The sequence below is a fragment of the Oncorhynchus keta genome, chromosome 23 (genome assembly GCF_023373465.1).
Source record: "Oncorhynchus keta strain PuntledgeMale-10-30-2019 chromosome 23, Oket_V2, whole genome shotgun sequence".
NCBI lineage: Eukaryota > Metazoa > Chordata > Actinopteri > Salmoniformes > Salmonidae > Oncorhynchus > Oncorhynchus keta.
In genome coordinates this window covers 2,130,467-2,148,816 of record NC_068443.1, presented here as the reverse complement: position 1 = coordinate 2,148,816, position 18,350 = coordinate 2,130,467, and the positions used below count along the sequence as shown (strand labels likewise).

Genomic DNA, 18,350 nt, shown 5'->3' with positions numbered 1-18,350 from the left:
AGCATCCGCTGTTCCGGACGACTTAAACAGGTCAACATGCACAAGGCTGCGGGGCCAGACGGATTACCAGGACGTGTGCTCCGGGCATGTGCTGACCAACTGGCAGGTGTCGTCACTAACATTTTCAACATGTCCCTGATTGAGTCTGTAATACCAACATGTTTCAAGCAGACCACCATAGTCCCTGTGCCCAAGAACACTAAGGCAACCTGCCTAAATGACTACAGACATGTAGCGCTCATGTCCGTAGCCATTAAGTGCTTTGAAAGGCTGGTAATGGCTCACATCAACACCATTATCCCAGAAACCCTAGACCCACTCCAATTTGCATACCGCCCTAACAGATCCACAGATGATGCAATCTCTATTGCACTCCACACTGCCCTTTCCCACCTGGACAAAAGGAACACCTATGTGAGAATGCTGTTCATTGACTACAGCTCAGCGTTCAACACCATAGTGCCCTCAAAGCCCATCACTAAGCTAAGGATCCTGGGACTAAACACTCCCTCTGCAACTGGAACCTGGACTTCCTGACTGGCCGCCCCCAGGTGGTGAGGGTAGGTAGCAACACATCTGCCATGCTGATCCTCAACACTGGAGCTCCCCAGGGGTGCGTGCTCAGTCCCCTCCTGTACTCCCTGTTCACCAACGACTGCATGGCCAGGCACGACTCCAACACCATCATTAAGTTTTCTTGATGACACAACAGTGGTAGGCCTGATCACCGACAACGGCGAGACAGCCTATAGGGAGGAGGTCAGAGACCTGGCCGGGTGGTGCCAGAATAACAACCTATCCCTCAACGTAACCAAGACTAAGGAGATGATTGTGGACTACAGGGAAAGGAGGTCCGAGCATTCTCATCGACAGGGCTGTAGTGGAGCAGGTTGAGAGCTTCAAGTTTCTTGGTGTCCACATCAACAACAAACTATAATGGCCCAAACACACCAAGACAGTCGTAAAGAGGGCACGAAAAAGCCTATTCCTCCTCAGGAAACTAAAAATATTTGGCATGGGTCCTGAGATCCTCAAAGGGTTCTAGAGCTGCAACATCGAGAGCATCCTGACTGGTTGCATCACTGCCTGGTACGGCAGTTGCTCGGCCTCCGACAATTCTACTCTCCTCTATTCTACTATATTCTACTGTATTCTACTGTGTTCTACTCTATTCTACTGTGTTCTACTCTATTCTACTGTATTCTACTGTATTATACTGTGTTCTACTCTATTCTACTGTATTCTACTGTATTCTACTGTATTCTACTGTATTCTACTGTGTTCTACTCTATTCTACTGTATTCTACTGTATTCTACTGTATTCTACTGTATTCTCCTGTATTCTACTGTATTCTCCTGTATTCTACTCTATTCTACTGTATTCTACTCTATTATACTGTATTCTACTATATTCTACTGTATTGTACTGTATTCTACTCTATTCTACTGTATTCTACTGTGTTCTACTCTATTCTACTGTATTCTACTGTATTCTACTCTATTCTACTGTATTCTACTATGTTCTACTGTATTCTACTGTATTCTACTGTATTCTACTGTGTTCTACTCTATTCTACTGTATTCTACTGTGTTCTACTGTATTCTACTCTACTATACTCCATTCCGTTCCATCTCATATTGCACAAATGAACAGCTAACTTGGTTTCACGGCACAACGCCTCTCCCCTATTTTACCCAGATAGTTTGTGTGTGTATTGGTATTGATGTGTAGGGTACGTGTGCCTTTTTACATTTATTTTGTTATTAAATTAGTTCTGTCCTTGAGCTGTTCTTGTCTATTAATGTTCTGTATTATGTTTCATATTTTGTGTGGACCACAGGAAGAGTAGCTGCTGCCTTTGCAGCTAATGGGGATAATAATTAAATAATTAAATAATAATGAAATACCAACACATATTATATTCTACTCTACTCTACCCTACCCTACTCTACTCTACTCTACTCTACTCTACTCTACCCTACTCTACTCTACTATACCCTACTCTACTCTACCCTACCCTACTCTACTCTACTCTACTCTACTCTACTCTACTCTACTCTACTCTACTCTACTCTACTATGCCCTACTCTACTCTACTCTACCCTACTCTACCCTACTCTACTCTACTCTACTATACCCTACTCTACCCTACTCTACTCTACTCTACTCTACTCTACTCTACTCTACTCTACCCTACTCTACTCTACTCTACTCTACTCTACTCTACCCTACTCTACTCTACTCTACTCTACTCTACTCTACTCTACTCTACTCTACTCTACTCTACCCTACTCTACTCTACTCTACTCTACTCTACCCTACTCTACTCTACTCTACTCTACTCTACTACTCTACTCTACTCTACTCTACTCTACCCTACTCTACTCTACTCTACTCTACTCTACTCTACTCTACCCTACCCTACCCTACCCTACCCTACTCTACTCTACTCTACTCTACTCTACTCTACTCTACTCTACTCTACTCTACTCTACTCCACCCTACTCTACTCTACTCTACTCTACTCTACTCTACCCTACTCTACTCTACTCTACCCTACTCTACTCTACTCCACCCTACCCTACTCTACTCTACCCTACCCTATCCTACGCTACGCTACCCTACTCTACTCTACCCTAATGTACTCTATCCTACTCTACTCTACTTTATCCTACTCTACTCTACCCTACTCTACTCTACTCTACTCTATCCTACCCTACCCTACCCTATCCTACCCTACCCTACCCTACCCTACCCTACCCTACCCTGCCCTACCCTACTCTACTCTATCTACTCTATATCTACTCTATCTACTCTATCTACTCTATCCCACTCTATTCTACTATATTCTATTCTGTTCTACTCTAGTGTGTGTGTGTGGACTTATTGAACTATATTAAACAAACAATAATTTGACCAACTGAACTACCATTGCTTTTATACATAGTCACAGCTCTAGGATCACTATTACCCCCCCACACACACACACACACACACACAATCTACCATAGAGATATTCAAACTGATCTTAGATCAGTTATAGTGCCCACTACTCCCAAATTATTACCCTGGCTGTCCATCTATCCCAGAATCCCTAGCTGAGCTGCGTCTCTGATAGTCTAAGTCTACTGGTGAAGAGAGACTCTGATGCTGTAGCAGGATCACAACCAAGAAGAAGCAACCGCGACTAAACTACAACCACGGATATTTTGCTCACGCAGTACCGGACGGACAGAGAAGGCACTACACCGGTAATGACATTACTATACATTTGACCGGATACTTTTTTCTACTCTGTTGATGTCAAACCGATTGGAAGGAATATTGTCTGGTATGTTGTGAATATTTGTGTTGGTCCTTTTTTTTTGCATGTCAAGAAGACGAAGGATTCCTGACCACATCACCCGAAGTCAGAATGACAGCAAACTGGCATGAAAATGGTTTTCTGTTTTGTAAAAACTAGTCATGCGGCATGGCTAAAACGACATGGTAGATGTTTTTTACGTGTTTGGTATAACCTTTCTGGCGCGCTATATTGTAACTTAGCAGTGTGCGCAACATTGTAAGGGTTGCTTCGCTAATTGATCTCGTAGTCTGTAGAATTTCATTTACGACATTGTTATGCTTCTTCGGTGTATGTTGACTTTGCGAAAAGCACTTGTCAAAACGTTAAGCCTGATACTTCATCAAATCATCTTCCCGAAAAAAACATGTTTAGGTAGGAGAGGGGTAGTATATTGTTTTGGGGCAAGGTTATTCGTCATTGATGTCAACTACATATTATGTCGAATAAACTACTGCCATGGAGATCCTATTAAATTACCAGAGCGGTTATGTCGGTAACCAGTTTATAATAGCCAATATATCACCGCTAAGTCCAATATCCAGGCACTCCGCATTGCGTCGTGCATAAGAACAGCCCATAGCTGTGCTATATTGACCATATACCACACCCCCCTCCCCCTCGGACCTTATTGCATTATTTTATTATTCCATGTGGTTGGAAAGACAACAGATACACATGTATCAGATAACTGAAGTGAACAACAAACCTGATGTAGCATCTACACAGGACTATGTCTCTGGTACAGCAAGGTAGTCAAGAGACATTACATATACCATACCGTTCAAAAGTTTGGGGTCACTTAGTTTGCGGTTCTTGTTTTTTGAAAGAAAAGCACATTTCTTGTCCATTATAATAACATCAAATTGATCAGAAATACAGTGTAGACATTGTTAATGTTGTAAATGACTATTGTAGCTGGAAACTGCAGATTTTTTTAATCAAATATCTACATTAGCATACAGAGGCCCATTATCAGCAATCATCACTCCTGTGTTCCAATGGCACTTTGTGTTAGCTAATCCAGTTTTAAAAGGCTAATTGATCATAAGAAGACCCTTTTGCAATTATGTTAGCACAACTGAAAACTGTTGTCCTGATTACAGAAGTAATAAAACTGGCCTTATTTAGACAAGTTGAGTATCTGGAGCATCAACATTTGTGGGTTCGATTACAGGCTGAAAATGGCCAGTAACAAAGACTTTCTTCTGAAACTCGTCAGTCTATTCTTGTTCTGAGAAATGAAGGATATTCCATGCGAATTTCTAGGCAGAGTTGCAAAGAAAAAGCCATTTCTCAGACTGGCCAATAAAAAGAAAAGATTAAGATGGGCGAAAGAACACAGACACTGGACAGAGGAACTCTGCCTAGAAGGCCAGCATCCCGGAGTCGCCTCTTCACTGTTGACGTTGAGACTGGACAGAGGAACTCTGCCTAGAAGGCCAGCATCCCGGAGTCGCCTCTTCACTGTTGACGTTGAGACTGGACAGAGGAACTCTGCCTAGAAGGCCAGCATCCCGGAGTCGCCTCTTCACTGTTGACGTTGAGACTGGACAGAGGAACTCTGCCTCGAAGGCCAGCATCCCGGAGTCGCCTCTTCACTGTTGACGTTGAGAGTGGACAGAGGAACTCTGACTAGAAGGCCAGCATCCAGGAGTCGCCTCTTCACTGTTGACGTTGAGACTGGACAGAGGAACTCTGACTAGAAGGCCAGCATCCCGGAGTGGTCTCTTCACTGTTGACGTTGAGACTGGACAGAGGAACTCTGACTAGAAGGCCAGCATCCCGGAGTGGCCTCTTCACTGTTGATGTTGAGACTGGACAGAGGAACTCTGCCTAGAAGGCCAGCATCCCAGAGTGGCCTCTTCACTGTTGACGTTGAGACTGGACAGAGGAACTCTGCCTAGAAGGCCAGCATCCCGGAGTCACCTCTTCACTGTTGATGTTGAGACTGGACAGAGGAACTCTGCCTAGAAGGCCAGCATCCCGGAGTCGCCTCTTCACTGTTGACGTTGAGACTGGACAGAGGAACTCTGCCTAGAAGGCCAGCATCCCAGAGTCGCCTCTTCACTGTTGACGTTGAGACTGGACAGAGGAACTCTGCCTAGAAGGTCAGCATCCCGGAGTCGCCTCTTCACTGTTGATGTTGAGACTGGACAGAGGAACTCTGCCTAGAAGGCCAGCATCCCGGAGTCACCTCTTCACTGTTGACGTTGAGACTGGACAGAGGAACTCTGCCTAGAAGGCCAGCATCCCGGAGTCACCTCTTCACTGTTGACGTTGAGACTGGACAGAGGAACTCTGCCTAGAAGGCCAGCATCCCGGAGTCAACTCTTCACTGTTGACGTTGAGACTGGACAGAGGAACTCTGCCTAGAAGGCCAGCATCCCGGAGTCTCCTCTTCACTGTTGACGTTGAGACTGGACAGAGGAACTCTGCCTAGATGGCCAGCATCCCGGAGTCTCCTCTTCACTGTTGACGTTGAGACTGGACAAAGGAACTCTGCCTAGATGGCCAGCATCCCGGAGTCTCCTCTTCACTGTTGACGTTGAGACTGGACAAAGGAACTCTGCATAGAAGGCCAGTATCCCAAAATAGCACAGTTGTAAAATGGCACCATTATTTAGTTTAAACCATTTAACTTAAACATGTAAATATGCTATTTATTTATTTTAATTCATCCTTTACAGTTGTTCATGCACAGGTGCTTTTGTTTCGGAATACAGCCAATCATTTCACCTGTGACCTGATTGGTTATATTATTATCCTTTTGGATTCTACTTTGTCAAAGGAAGCTTTAATTGGACTTTATTAATTACTAATTACTTAATTACTCTATTACTAACCGAATCTACAAATAAAGTTGATAAAAATGGATTCAACTGTAATGTTTGTATTGTAAGGGAAACTAAATCAGGCTCTAGGTCTATATTTCTTCTAAGACTGTGTAGGATTATACAAAAACATATCCGTGACTCTATCTAAACATAACTATTGTTATTATTTATTTATATAGTTTCACAAATATTTATTTTAAATCTAGTAATTCATCTGTACTCTATTCAATCTAGTAATCCATCTGTACTCTATTCAATCTAGTAATTCATCTGTACTCTATTCAATCTAGTAATTCATCTGTACTCTATTCAATCTAGTAATTCATCTGTACTCTATTCAATCTAGTAATCCATCTGTACTCTATTCAATCTAGGATTCCATCTGTACTCTATTAAATGTCAATATTGGGATTCTTGAGGTCAATTTGCAGTGTACAAATTATTTATAACTACAGTGCATTTGGAAAATATTCAAACCCCTTGACTTTTTCCAAATTTGGTTACGGCCTTATTCTAAAATGGATTAAAATGTTGTTTATTTTCTTGTCGTCTATATACACACAATACCCCACAATGACAAATCAAAAACTGGTTTTTAGAAATGTTTGCATATTTACTAGAAATAAAAAACTATATATATATATATATATATATATATATATATATATATATAACATTTACATAAGTATTCAGACCCTTTACTCAGTACTTTGTTGAAGCACCTTTGTCAGCAATTACAGCCTCGAGTCTTCTTGGGTATGACGCTACAAGCTTGGAACACCTGTATTTGGGGAGTTTCTCCCATTCTTCTCTGCTGATCCTCTCAAGCTCTGTCAGGTTGGATGGGGAGCGTTGCTGCACAGCTATTTTCAGGTCTCTCCAGAGATGTTCAATTTGGTTCAAATCCGGGCTCTGGCTGGGCCACTCAAGGACATTCAGAGATTTGTCCCAAAGCCACTCCTGCGTTGTCTTGTCCATGTGATTAGGGTCGTTGTCCTGTTGGAATGTGAACCTTCGCCCTCAGTCTGAGGTCCTGAGCTCTCTGGAGCAGGTTTTCATCAAGGATATCTCTGTATTTTGCTCCGTTCATCTTTCCCTCAATCCTGACTAGTCTCCCAGTCCCTGCCGCTGAAACGCATCCCACAGCATGATGCTGCCACCACCATGCTTCATCGTAGGGATGGTGCCAGGTTTCCTCCAGATGTGACGTTTGGCATTCAGGCCAAAGAGTTCAATTTTGGTTTAATCCGACCAGAGAATCTTGTTCCTCGTGGTCTGAGAGTCCTTTAAGTTCCTTTTGGCAAACTCCAAGCATGCTGTCATGTACCTTTTACTGAGGAGTGGCTTCCATCTTGCCACTCTACCATAAAGGCCTGATTGGTGGAGTGCTGCAGAGATGGTTGTCCTTCTGGAAGGTTCTCCCATCTCCGCAGAGGAACTCTTGAGCTCTGTCAGAGTGACCATCGGGTTCTTGGTCACCTCCCTGACCAAAGCCCTTCTCCCCCAATTGCTCAGTTTGGCTGGGCGGCCAGCTCTAGGAAGAGTCTTGGTGGTTCCAAACTTCTTCCATTTAAGAATGATGGAGGCCACTGTGTTCTTGGGGACCTTCAATGCTGCAGACATTTGTTGGTACCCTTCCCCAGATCTGTGCCTCGACACAATCCTGTCTCGGAGCTCTAAGGACAATTCCTTCGACCTCATGGCTTGTTTTTGCTCTGACATGTACTGTCAACTGTGGGATCTTACATAGCCAGGTGTGTGTCTTTCCAAATCAGGTCAATTGAATTTACCACAGGTGGACTCCAATCAAGTAGAAAAAACGTCAAGGAAATTTTATAGCATTACTTATAATCTATTTGTCAGCTTTGTTACTTTATTTGTTGTGAAAGGGTTCGTAAGCATTTCACGGTTAAGTCTATACTTGTTGTATTCGGGTGCATGCGACAAATAACATTTGGTTTGATTTAGTAGTCAGTGATAATGGCTCTGAGCTTCCACTGCTCTCACTGGTTTAGGAATGGTGGGTGGCTCTGTAAATCCCCCACAAACAAACTGTCTCTCTCTCTGTCTCTGTCTCGCTGTCTCGCTGTCTCTCTCTCTCTCTCTCTCTCTCTCTCTCTCTCTCTCTCTCTCTCTCTCTCTGTGTGTCTCTGTCTCGCTGTCTCTCTCTCTCTCTCTCTCTCTCTCTCTCTCTGTGTCTCTGTCTCGCTGTCTCTCTCTCTCTCTCTGTGTCTGTCTCGCTGTCTCTCTCTCTCTCTCTCTGTCTCTGTCTCGCTGTCTCTGTCTCTCTCTGTCTCTCTCTCTCTCTCTCTCTCTCTCTCTCTCTCTCTCTCTCTCTCTCTCTGTCTCTGTCTCGCTGTCTCTCTCTCTCTCTCTCTCTCTCTCTCTCTCTGTCTCTGTCTCGCTGTCTCTCTGTCTCTCTCTCTTTTCCAGTGTGATTGGCCATGATGACTGAATCAGGAGCGGACTCTGAGCCCAAGCAGCAGAAGGAGAAAGGAGGAAAGGCAGTTGAACACTTCCCAGCTGCCACTGGACACAGTACACCAGCCAGAAATAACCAGGTGAGCCTTCCACGTGCATTCATATTCAGCTGCAGTACAGTTTGACTTGAGCCCATTGGGGGAGCTCGGAATTTCTGGGTTGACAACTTTTCAGCCATAAAATATAGTGGTTCCTACTTTAAAAGTTGCATGCTTACACCGCGGGACATAGAGGTACCCTGCATCACTGCATCATTGCTTCAGACCGCCACAAGGGGGATTTAGAGCATTATGCATTTGGGCCCCAAGGTTTTTATATGACCAATCATATCGAGTGATTCCAATGACAAATTTGACACTGTCCCTGGTGACTTTAGCAAATATGGCTGACAAAACATTACGAGGAAGCAAATGTAGTTATAACGTCATAACGAGTCAAGCTAAAAAAAAAGTACAATTGAGAGGAATATTTTAGTTAATGTGGAGACAAATGATTGTGCATATTTGTTTGTAATGTAATTAATTTACAAAAATCACGGTTTAGCAGGTTTTTCCCTTTTTTGCCATATCCAATACCAGGTGTATCAAACTAATTCATTATAGCAAGCAGGGAGCAGAACCCTCAACATTGCCCCGAAGTCCAGCACGCTAACAACTGTGCCCAAATGTATTAATTGGGGTTGGGGCCGATTGTGGCTAAAAACACTTTATCAATTGGAATCTTTAACGTGAAAGGGGGAAAGGTATTATTATTAGTTTTTCACAGGCGTAGCAGGATTCTGCAAACAATGTTTGATGAGGATGGGCTATTAGCTGAACAATAGACTATTCAACCTTTACTAAAGAATTGTCTAATAGCTGAGCTACAGTTGAAGTAGGAAGTTTACATACATCTTAGCCAAATATATAACTCAGTTTTTCACAACTCCTGACATTTACTCCTAATAAAATTTCCCTGTTTTAGGTCAGTTAGGATCACCACTTTATTTTAAGAATGTGAAATGTCAGAATGATAGTAGAGAGGATGATTTATTTCAGCTTTTATTTCTTTCATCACATTCCCAGTGGGTCAGAAGTTTACATACACTCAATTAGTATTTGGTAGCATTGCCTTTAAATTGTTTAACTTGGGTCAAACGTTTTTGGTAGACTTCCACAAGCTTCCCACAATAAGTTGGGTGAATTTTGGCCCATTCTTCCTGACAGAGCTGATGTAACTGAGTCAGGTTTGTAGGCCTCCTTGCTCCCACACAATTGTTCAGTTCTGCTGACAAATGTTCTATAGGATTGAGGTCAGGGCTTTGTGATGGCCACTCCAATACCTTGACTTTGTTGTTCTTAAGCCATTTTGCCACACCATTGGAAGTATGCTTGGGGTCCTTGTCCATTTGTAAGACCCATTTGCGACCAAGCTTTAACTTCCTGACTGATGTCTTGAGATGTTGCTTCAATTTTCCTTCCTCATGATGCCATCTATTTTGTGAAGTGCATCAGTCCCTCCTGCAGCAAAGCACCCCCACAACATGATGCTGCCACCCCCATGCTTCACGGTTGGGATGGTGTTCTTCGGCTTGCAAGCCTCCCCCTTTTCCTCCAAACATGACAATGGTCATTATGGCCAACAGTTCTATATTTGTTTCATAAGGCCAGAGGACATTTCACCAAAAAGTACGATCTTTGTCCCCATGTGCAGTTACAAACCGTAGTCTGGCTTTTTTATGGTGGGTTTTGGAGCAGTGGCTTCTTCCTTGCTAAGCGGCCTTTTTGATTTGCACTTTTCGCACCACAGTACGTTCATCTCTAGGAGACAGAACGCGTCTCCTTCCTGAGAGGTATGACGGCTGCGTGGTGTTTATACTTGCATACTATTGTTTGTACAGATGACCGTGGTACCTTCAGGCGTTTGGAAATTGCTCCCTAGGTTGAACCAGACTTGTGGAGATCTACAAATGTTCTTGGCAGATTTATTTTGATTTTCCCATGATGTCAAGCAAAGAGGCACTGAGTTTGAAGGTAGGCCTTGAAATACATCCACAGCTACACCTCCAATTGACTCAACTGATGTCAATTAGCCTATCAGAAGCTTCTAAAGCTTCTAAAGCTATGACATCATTTTCTGTAATTTTCCAAGCTGTTTAAAGGCATAGTCAACTTAGTGTATGTAAACTTCTGACCCACTGGAATTGTGATACAGTGAATTATAAGTGAAATAATCTGTCTGTGAACAATTGTTGGAAAAATTAGATGTCCTAACCAACTTGCCAAACCTATAGTTTGTTAACAAGAAATTTGTGGAGTGGTTGAAAAAAAAGAGTTTTAATGACTTCAATCTAAGTGTATGTAATCGTTTTGAGAACGACACAAATATACATTTTCACAGCTTGTATGATGGCAATTCGCTCCAGAATACTCCAGAATACTCCAGAATACTCCAGAATGTTATGAAGAGTGATCAGATGAATTGCAATTGATTGCAAAGTCCCTCTTTGCCATGCAAATGAACTGAATCCCCTAAAAAAATATTTCCACTGCATTTCAGCCCTGCCACAAAAGGACCAAAGGACCAGCTGACATCATGTCAGTGATTCTCTCGTTAACACAGGTGTGAGTGTTGACGAGGACAAGGCTGGAGATCACTCTGTCATGCTGATTGAGTTCGAATAACAAACTAACAGACTGGAAGCTTCAAAAGGAGGGTGGTGCTTGGAATCATTGTTCTTCCTCTGTCAACCATGGTTACCTGAAAGGAAACACGTACCGTCATCATTACTTTGCACAAAAAGGGCTTCACAGCCAAGGATATTGCTGCCGGTAAGAATGCACCGAAATCAACCATTTATCGGAGCATCAAGAACTTCAAGGAGAGCGGTTCAATTGTTGTGAAGAAAGCTTCAGGGCGCCCAAGAAAGTCCAGCAAGCACCAGGACCGTCTCCTAAAGTTGATTCAGCTGCAGGATCAGGGCACCACCAGTACAGAGCTTGCTCAGGAATGGCAGCAGGCAGGTGTAAGGGCATCTGCACGCACAGTGAGGCGAAGACCTTTGGAGGATGGCCTGGTGTCAAGAAGGGCAGCAAAGAAGCCACTTCTCTCCAGGAAAAACATCAGGGACACACTGATATTCTGCAAAAGGTACAGAGATTGGACTGCGGAGGACTGGGGTAAAGTCATTTTCTCTGATGAATCCCCTTTCCGATTGTTTGGGGCATCCGTAAAAAAGCTTGTCCGGAGAAGACAAGGTGAGCGCTACCATCAGTCCCGTGTCATGCCAACAGTAAAGCATCCTGAGACCATTCATGTGTGGGGTTGCTTCTTAGCCAAGGGAGTGGGCTCACTCACAATTCTTCCTAAGAACACAGTGATTAATAAAAAATGGTACCAACACATCCTCTGAGAGCAACTTCTCCCAACCATCCAGGAACTCCAAGCATTGATTATGCAAGAACGGGCTGCCATCAGTCAGGATGTGGCCCAGAAGTTAATTGACAGCATGCCAGGGTGGACTGCAGAGGTCTTGAAAAATGAAGGGTCAACACTGCAAATATTGACTCTTTGCATCAACTTCATGTAATTGTCAATAAAAGCCTTTGACACTTATGAAATGCTTGTAATTATACTCCAGTATTCCATAGTAACATCTGACAAAAATATCTAAACACTCTGAAGCAGCAAACTTTGTGGATATTAATATTTGTGTCATTCTCAAAGCTTTTGGCCACGACTGTACACACTTTATTGAATATTTATGAAATGCATATTGTTATATTTGGTAATGCCAATACGGAACACTATTCAAATGCTCCTCAAAGATGCCCTCTGGTGGTCAAACGAGCAATAACAGGAGCAGTAACAGAAGAAATGGCAGAGAATTGAATGACGAGACACAGTGTGCTGCAGTAGCACTCAGGGTGTGCTGCAGCATAATATATATAATATATATAATAATATATAATAATAATATATAATAATATATATATGCATGACTCAACTTTTAAAGGAGGAACCATTGTATATTATATTGGATTGAGAACGTTGACTTTATAATACTGGTGGATTGAGAACGTTGACTTTATAATACTGGTGGATTGAGAACGTTGACTTTATAATACTGGTGGATTGAGAACGTTGACTTTATAATACTGGTGGATTGAGAACGTTGACTTTATAATACTGGTGGATTGAGAACGTTGACTTTATAATACTGGTGGTTTGAGAACGTTGACTTTATAATACTGGTGGTTTGAGAACGTTGACTTTATAATACTGGTGGATTGAGAACGTTGACTTTATAATACTGGTGGATTGAGAACGTTGACTTTATAATACTGGTGGATTGAGAACGGAGTCATTTTGTTTCTCTGTGGTGTGTGAGTTTGGGTTGGCAGACTACAAATGGTCTGTTTCTCTGTGGTGTGTGAGTTTGGGCTGGCAGACTACAGATTGCCTGTTTCTCTGTGGTGTGTGAGTTTGGGCTGGCAGACTACAAATGGTCTGTTTCTCTGTGGTGTGTGAGTTTGGGCTGGCAGACTACAGATTGCCTGTTTCTCTGTGGTGTGTGAGTTTGGGCTGGCAGACTACAAATGGTCTGTTTCTCTGTGGTGTGTGAGTTTGGGCTGGCAGACTACAAATGGTCTGTTTCTCTGTGGTGTGTGAGTTTGGGCTGGCAGACTACAGATTGCCTGTTTCTCTGTGGTGTGTGAGTTTGGGCTGGCAGACTACAGATTGCCTGTTTCTCTGTGGTGTGTGAGTTTGGGCTGGCAGACTGCAGATTGCCTGTTTCTCTGTGGTGTGTGAGTTTGGGCTGGCAGACTGCAGATTGCCTGTTTCTCTGTGGTGTGTGAGTTTGGGCTGGCAGACTACAGATTGCCTGTTTCTCTGTGGTGTGTGAGTTTGGGCTGGCAGACTACAAATGGTCTGTTTCTCTGTGGTGTGTGAGTTTGGGCTGGCAGACTACAGATTGCCTGTTTCTCTGTGGTGTGTGAGTTTGGGCTGGCAGACTACAAATGGTCTGTTTCTCTGTGGTGTGTGAGTTTGGGCTGGCAGACTACAGATTGCCTGTTTCTCTGTGGTGTGTGAGTTTGGGCTGGCAGACTACAAATGGTCTGTTTCTCTGTGGTGTGTGAGTTTGGGCTGGCAGACTACAAATGGTCTGTTTCTCTGTGGTGTGTGAGTTTGGGCTGGCAGACTACAGATTGCCTGTTTCTCTGTGGTGTGTGAGTTTGGGCTGGCAGACTACAGATTGCCTGTTTCTCTGTGGTGTGTGAGTTTGGGCTGGCAGACTGCAGATTGCCTGTTTCTCTGTGGTGTGTGAGTTTGGGCTGGCAGACTGCAGATTGCCTGTTTCTCTGTGGTGTGTGAGTTTGGGCTGGCAGACTACAGATTGCCTGTTTCTCTAGAAGCTAAAGCTAAAATGTTATCTTCAGTATGTGCTTGTCAACAGAGGTCGCCTTGAGCCAGATGCACTCATCTGTAGGCTAAATCCTCCTCAGCTTCCAAGACAGGCAACGATAGTGTAGACCAGTGGTTCTCAAACCTCTTGTCGGGGACCAACAACCGTTCCACCCCCAACATGGGTAACATGGTGTTTTGGGTAACATGGTGTTTTGGGTAACATGGGGTTTTGGGTAACATGGTGTTTTGGGTAACATGGTGTTTTGGGTAACATGGGGTTTTGGGTAACATGGTGTTTTGGGTAACATGGGGTTTTGGGTAACATGGTGTTTTGGGTAACATGGGGTTTTGGTAACATGGGGTTTTGGGTAACATGGTGTTTTGGGTAACATGGTGTTTTGGGTAACATGGTGTTTTGGGTAACATGGTGTTTTGGGTAACATGGGGTTTTGGGTAACATGGGGTTTTGGGTAACATGGGGTTTTGGGTAACATGGTGTTTTGGGTAACATGGGGTTTTGGGTAACATGGTGTTTTGGGTAACATGGGGTTTTGGGTAACATGGGGTTTTGGGTAACATGGGGTTTTGGGTAACATGGTGTTTTGGGTAACATGGTGTTTTGGGTAACATGGTGTTTTGGGTAACATGGGGTTTTGGGTAACATGGTGTTTTGGGTAACATGGGGTTTTGGGTAACATGGTGTTTTGGGTAACATGGTGTTTTGGGTAACATGGGGTTTTGGGTAACATGGTGTTTTGGGTAACATGAGGTTTTGGGTAACATGGGGTTTTGGGTAACATGGTGTTTTGGGTAACATGGTGTTTTGGGTAACATGGGGTTTTGGGTAACATGGTGTTTTGGGTAACATGGGTTTTGGGTAACATGGGGTTTTGGGTAACATGGGGTTTTGGGTAACATGGTGTTTTGGGTAACATGGGGTTTTGGGTAACATGGGGTTTTGGGTAACATGGGGTTTTGGGTAACATGGTGTTTCGGTTTATTTAAGAAACTAGCTCAATTAGGTCTGTTTTGCATTCTATTCCGGAGCCTCCACACCTGATTCAACTAATCATCACTAATCATCACTAATCATCACTAATCATCACTAATCATCACTAATCATCAGGCCCTTGATAGTTCAGGGCTGTCTGGGGTTTGAAAACCAAATGCTACAGAAAGACGAGAGACTCAGGTCCAGCACTAAGGGTGTGTCTTTAAGGGAACCCTATTCCCTACATAGTGTACTACTTTAGACCAGAGTCCTATGGGGCCCTATTCCCTACATAGTGCACTACTTTAGACCAGAGTCCTATGGAACCCTATTCCCTACATAGTGCACTACTTTAGACCAGAGTCCTATGGAACCCTATTCCCTATATAGTGCACTACTTTAGACCAGAGTCCTATGGAACCCTATTCCCTATATAGTGCACTACTTTAGACCAGAGTCCTATGGAACCCTATTCCCTACATAGTGCACTACTTTAGACCAGAGTCCTATAGAACCCTATTCCCTACATAGTGCACTACTTTAGACCAGAGCCCTATGGAACCCTATTCCCTACATAGTGCACTACTTTAGACCAGAGTCCTATGGAACCCTATTCCCTATATAGTGCACTACTTTAGACCAGAGTCCTATGGAACCCTATTCCCTACATAGTGCACTACTTTAGACCAGAGTCCTATGGAACCCTATTCCCTATATAGTGCACTACTTTAGACCAGAGTCCTATGGAACCCTATTCCCTATATAGTGCACTACTTTAGACCAGAGTCCTATGGAACCCTATTCCCTATATAGTGCACTACTTTAGACCAGAGTCCTATGGAACCCTATTCCCTATATAGTGCACTACTTGTTGAGCAGAGTCCTATGGAACCCTATTCCCTATATAGTGCACTACTTTTTGAGCAGAGTTCTATGGAACCCTATTCCCTACATAGTGTACTACTTTAGACCAGAGTCCTATGGAACCCTATTCCCTACATAGTGCACTACTTTAGACCAGAGTCCTATGGAACCCTACTTTAGACGACTTTAGACCAGAGTCCTATGGAACCCTATTCCCTACATAGTGCACTACTTTAGACCAGAGCCCTATGGAACCCTATTCCCTACATAGTGCACTACTTTAGACCAGAGTCCTATGGAACCCTATTCCCTACATAGTGCACTACTTTAGACCAGAGTCCTATGGAACCCTATTCCCTACATAGTGCACTACTTTAGACCAGAGTCCTATGGAACCCTATTCCCTACATAGTGCACTACTTTAGACCAGAGTCCTATGGAACCCTATTCCCTACATAGTGCACTACTTTTTATGGAACCCTACCAGAGTCCTACCAGAGATGGAACCCTATTCCCTACATAGTGCACTACTTTAGACCAGAGTCCTATGGAACCCTATTCCCTATATACTTTAGACCACTGGAACCCTATTCCCTTTTGAGCAGAGTCCTATGGAACCCTATTCCCTATATATAGTGCACTACTTTAGACCAGGGTCCTATGGAACCCTATTCCCTATATATAGTGCACTACTTTAGACCAGAGTCCTATAGAACCCTATTCCCTACATAGTGCACTACTTTAGACCAGAGTCCTATGGAACCCTATTCCCTATATAGTGCACTACTTTTTGAGCAGAGTTCTATGGGGCTCTGTAGTGCAGGGAATATGGTTCCTTTTGGGACATGGCCTAAGTCATAGGAGGGGAATTTTCTCTCAGGACTCTCAGGTCAGGAGAATACAGAGGTCAGGGCTGATCTAAGCTCAGTTTTGTGTTTCTGAGCCTAATTGTTAAGGTTGTGATTTTGAGAGAGTAAACTGATCCTAGGTCTGTGCCCTAAAGGGGCATCTTCTCACATGAGGTAGTTTAGTTTAACTATCCCTGCATGTAGCCACTCTGACTGATTCTCACGTAAGGACATGCGAGTAAACTGATCCTAGGTCTGTGCTGTGTGTGTAGAAGTCTGAATCCTTTCAGCTTAACTAAAAAAAAACATGGCAATTCTGAATGAATTCCAGAGTTGTTGGGTAGCAAGCTGCTCACTGTGGAATCTGTCTCTGTAGAATCCTAAACCTTTTCGGGTTTAGAGAGGAGAGGAGAGAGGAGGAGAGGAGGAGAGGAGGAGAAGAGACAGAGAGGATGAGAGACAAAGAGGATGAGAGACAGAGAGGAGGAGAAGAGACAGAGAGGAGGAGAGACAGAGAGGAGGAGAGACAAGAGAGGAGGAGAGACAGAGAGGAGGAGAGGAGAGGAGAGACAGAGAGGAGGAGAGGAGAGACTGAGAGGAGGAGAGACAGAGAGGAGGAGAGACAGAGAGGAGAGGAGAGAGGAGGAGAGAGAGAGGAGAGGAGAGAGGAGGAGAGACAGAGAGGAGGAGAGACAGAGAGGAGAGGAGAGAGGAGGAGAGACAGAGAGGAGGAGAGACAGAGAGGAGAGGAGAGAGGAGGAGAGGAGGAGAAGAGACAGAGAGGAGGAGAAGAGACAGAGAGGAGAGAGACAGAGAGGAGAGGAGAGAGGAGGAGAGGAGGAGAAGAGACAGAGAGGAGGAGAGACAGAGAGGAGGAGAGGAGAGACGGAGAGGAGGAGAGACAGAGAGGAGGAGGAGAGACAGAGAGGAGAGACGGAGAGACAGAGAGGAGGAGAGACAGAGAGGAGAGGAGAGAGGAGGAGAGGAGAGAGGAGGAGAGACAGAGAGGAGAGACGGAGAGGAGGAGGAGAGACAGAGAGGAGAGACGGAGAGACAGAGAGGAGGAGAGACAGAGAGGAGAGGAGAGAGGAGGAGAGACAGAGAGGAGAGACGGAGAGACGGAGAGGAGGAGAGACAGAGAGGAGGAGGAGAGACAGAGAGGAGGAGAGGAGAGACAGAGAGGAGGAGAGACAGAGAGGAGGAGAAGAGACAGAGAGGAGGAGAAGAGACATAGAGGAGAGACGGAGAGGAGGAGAGACAGAGAGGAGGAGAGGAGAGACAGAGAGGAGGAGAGGAGAGACAGAGAGGAGGAGAGACAGAGAGGAGGAGAAGAGACAGAGAGGAGGAGAAGAGACAGAGAGGAGAGACGGAGAGGAGGAGAGACAGAGAGTAGGAGAGACAGAGAGGAGGAGAAGAGACAGAGAGGAGAGACGGAGAGACAGAGAGGAGGAGAGACAGAGAGGAGACAGAGAGGAGGAGAGACAGAGAGGAGGAGAGGAGAGACGGAGAGGAGGAGAGACAGAGAGGAGGAGAGACAGAGAGGAGGAGAGGAGAGACAGAGAGGAAGAGAGGAGAGACAGAGAGGAGGAGGAGAGAC

The 18,350-nt window shown here is 44.2% G+C and overlaps 1 protein-coding gene across 2 annotated transcripts in view; it reads left to right on the top strand.

The window, feature by feature from the left end:
• Positions 1-3,139: 3,139 nt before the first annotated feature.
• Positions 3,140-18,350, top strand: part of LOC118380165 (band 4.1-like protein 3) — a 159,232-nt gene continuing 144,021 nt past the window's right edge. For both annotated transcript variants that reach the window (XM_052475957.1, XM_052475956.1), the window contains exons 1-2: positions 3,140-3,252; positions 8,615-8,742. In XM_052475957.1, the coding sequence (XP_052331917.1) occupies positions 8,626-8,742 (117 nt within the window). In that variant the 5' untranslated portion in view covers positions 3,140-3,252; positions 8,615-8,625. The remainder of the gene's footprint in view (positions 3,253-8,614; positions 8,743-18,350) is intronic.